The sequence below is a fragment of the Pteropus vampyrus genome, unplaced genomic scaffold, assembly GCF_000151845.1.
Source record: "Pteropus vampyrus isolate Shadow unplaced genomic scaffold, Pvam_2.0 Scaffold6, whole genome shotgun sequence".
In the NCBI taxonomy this organism is placed as follows: Eukaryota; Metazoa; Chordata; class Mammalia; order Chiroptera; family Pteropodidae; genus Pteropus; species Pteropus vampyrus.
In genome coordinates, this window is record NW_011888787.1 from 13,362,716 (window position 1) to 13,366,017 (window position 3,302).

General features: G+C 35.1%; 1 protein-coding gene across 1 annotated transcript in view; it reads left to right on the forward strand.

Annotated features, from left to right (window-relative positions):
• Window positions 1-949: 949 nt before the first annotated feature.
• Window positions 950-3,302, forward strand: part of DPH5 (diphthamide biosynthesis 5) — a 25,837-nt gene continuing 23,484 nt past the window's right edge. The window contains exon 1 of the mRNA XM_011369241.2: window positions 950-1,045. Coding sequence (XP_011367543.1) covers window positions 950-1,045 — 96 coding nt within the window. The remainder of the gene's footprint in view (window positions 1,046-3,302) is intronic.

Consider the following 3,302-nt stretch of genomic DNA (forward strand, 5'->3'; position numbering starts at 1 on the left):
ATTGTGTGTTCACCACCCACAGTTAGATTTCTGTCATCACATATTTGACCCCTTTTACCCCATCTACCTCCCCTTTCCCCCCGTCCCTACCCTCTGGTAATTACTAGTTTATTGTCCATGTCCATGAGTCTCTGCTTGTTTGTCCTGTTCATTTGTTGCTTTTAAGTCTATATCCCACATATAAGTGATATCGTGTGGTTTTTAATTTTTTCTCTCTGGCTTGCTTCGCTTAGCATGATTATTTCAAGGTCCATCCATGTCGCAAATGGCAGTATTTCATCTCTTCTTATGGCTGAGTAATATTCCATTGTATATATGTACCATAGCTTCTTTATCCAGTCGTCTGTTGTAGGACACTTCGGTTGCTTCCATGTCCTGGCCACCGTGAATGATGCTTCTTTGAACATTAGTGTGCAAATATCTTTTTGCATATGGGTTTTCAAGTTCTCTATTATTCAGAAAGTAATTAGAGACAGGGAATCCAGGAAAGAGTTTTAATTTTGGTATATACAACTTGAATTTCTTTAGGCAACTTCTGTGGATAAATTATGATCTTATATGCCCTTGGTGCAATATACTTGTGCACATTGTACCAAAGAGATGTAAGATGATCTTGGTTCTCAAATGGTTCATGATTCATCTGTGTTATACCCAGGAAAACAAATAATAATGGAAGATTTAAGTAATAATTTTGATGGCAGTGGAAGGGGGAAACTATAAAATTATATTGCTGGAAAGAACTTAGATGGTCTTAAGTCAACATTCTTGCTTCACCAACTAAATAGTAGAAGCTATCTCATGTTAAGTAATTACTAGTTTTTAATTACAGTTGGAATACATGTGAGAGAGAAGATCACTTCAGGCTATGAGCTATGTTTTAAAATAATGCATCCTAGTCTTTAAGTTTTGTTTTCTTTTGTTTTCATTTACGTCATGGTCCAAATAGAAAATGGTAGTATTTGTACAGCTCTGCAGGGTAAATGGAGGAAACTGCTCAAGGCCAAAGGGAACTAACTTTGGGGCCCCAGCTACCTGCAGAAAGCAGGTACCTGCCTGTCTTTGCCCCATTGGTAGTACATGTGAAGTTCTGCAATCGGCCAATGTTCTGTGACCTTGGGCAGTCACTGAATTTTTCTATGCTCTTATCTGTAAAAGGGATAAAGATAGTGCCGTCTCATAGACTGCGGTAAAGATTAAATGAACTCCTATATCACATAAGTTCTTAGAACAATGCCTGACCGCAGAGTCAGCTCAATGTAAGTGTATTATTACAAATATTATTACAGATATTTGTATTATTACAAATATTATTACAGATAAGGGGAAGAAAAAGAGCATTCCTTGCTGAAGAAAAAATAATTGTGAGCAAAAGCATGGAGGAGAAAAGCACAATATTTGCTATGCTTGTTCTTGGGCATCACTGAAATAACTTTCATTTTCTCCCAGTGTATTTGTTCCTGCTCTTTTCTTCCTAACCTACTTCACCTGGATACCGGGTTACTCTTTCCTTGTCCTGTCAAACTGCTGCAGATTGATATTGGAGGCACAGAGAAGGACAGTAAAGGACTTTGCATTGAGCGAAAAGAGGCCATCAGCTATAGCCTTTATTAGCTTCCCATTTGTCTGTTCTCTAAATCTCTGTTTCAGGGAATCTACCTTCCCTCCAGCCTTAGAAAATGACTTGTAAGATGAGGTTCTCTTCCTGTCCAAGATTAATTCCAACTAGATGTGTGTTTTGCAAACCTTTTTTTCCTCCCCCTCCCTCTGGATCCTTACTCCCATCAATTTATTCTTCTTTATGTTTAATCTATATTAACATCTCCCCTTGGCCTGAAACCATGTTCAAATATTGTCTGTTCTGAAAACTCTCCTCTTTTAAGCCCCTTTTCCCATAATGATTATTGTTTCTCTCTCTTCTTGGAAAAGCAGCTCACTCATGTCTCAGACTCCTGCAAGCTGACTCCCATTCCTCTGAAGTATTTCTATTTATTGAACAATTATTTAGTAGCTGAGAACTCCAGAGGACGGTTTTGAATTCTTACGTTTCACATCTTTTGACATAGGTGACTACTCCTTGAAACTGGCTTTCAAGGCATAACGTTCTCTTGATTTTATTTCGACTTTTCCTATTTTCTCAGTTCCATGTGTAAGCTCCTTATTTCTTATGACTTCTTGATCTTTAAGAAATTTTAGAAGTTCAGAAAAAAACATTTTCTTCATTTTTCCATAATCATGTGTTCTTTTACATATGTGAATATGAATGTTCTATAACTATTAAGTTTTGGGTTTATAAAACTAAGGTATATAAAAATTAATGATTAAGAAAAAATATATGGTAAAAGTGAAAATAGAACATTTTTATCTATAAAAACATTGTCATTGAGAACTTCTGGAACAATTATCTCTAAAATTTGCAGAGGAAAGGAAGAGATCTTTTTTCACATTTGAAGAGCAGATTCTTGTTAAGTATTAGGACATAATTATCACAGGTGGAACAATAGCCTTTATCTTCAAATGCTTAATCATTTGTTCATTTAGTCATTTGCATGACAAATATTAGTAATCCTTATAATTTGGCTTAAGATATAATCTTTACAACATAATCCTTATGACTCCAACAAACTTGTCAGTGTATAAGAAATAGTATTATTTATCTGTGCATCCACTTTTACTCGACTTGAATTACATACTACTCCACAGAGAGTCAATTATAAGATTCATGATCTTGCATAATAGCTTGTAACCACTACCACATGACCACAGGCACACCAGCTCCCTCTCCTTACTTAGACGCTGTCACTTCAGTTAAGATCAACTCCTGGGTTTGTTCTCTAGAGTTGAACTTAAGGTAATTAGTTAACAAAGCAGGTTATATGGAGGCTTCCTAAATATTTAGAATTCTTTTTTTTTTCCCTGCAACTCTGCCCTTTTTTTTCTTTTTTCTTTATTTTTTTGAGCAGAAACTAGGAAATACAGTTTTAAATTAGTCTTTCCTACAATTATAAAAGAATGTTTGCTGGTTATGTAAACAGCTAAATCTTAATTTTCTATTATTTCTCATTGAAGTTACTTTTCATTTTAGCCAGGGTCCCATAGATTTCCCCATGGAAAATTTAATAAAATTCAAACTGCACTGTATGTTTATAATTACTGTTTATATATTCTGTATTGCTATGTTTCTAAAGTAAGGCTCATGCATACATATTTTCTGTTCATCCTACAATATTCTCCCTGGTCTATTAGAACCAAATTTAGAGGTAAATTAAAAATGCAAAAAGCCTCAGATGTTAGTCTACCTCCTC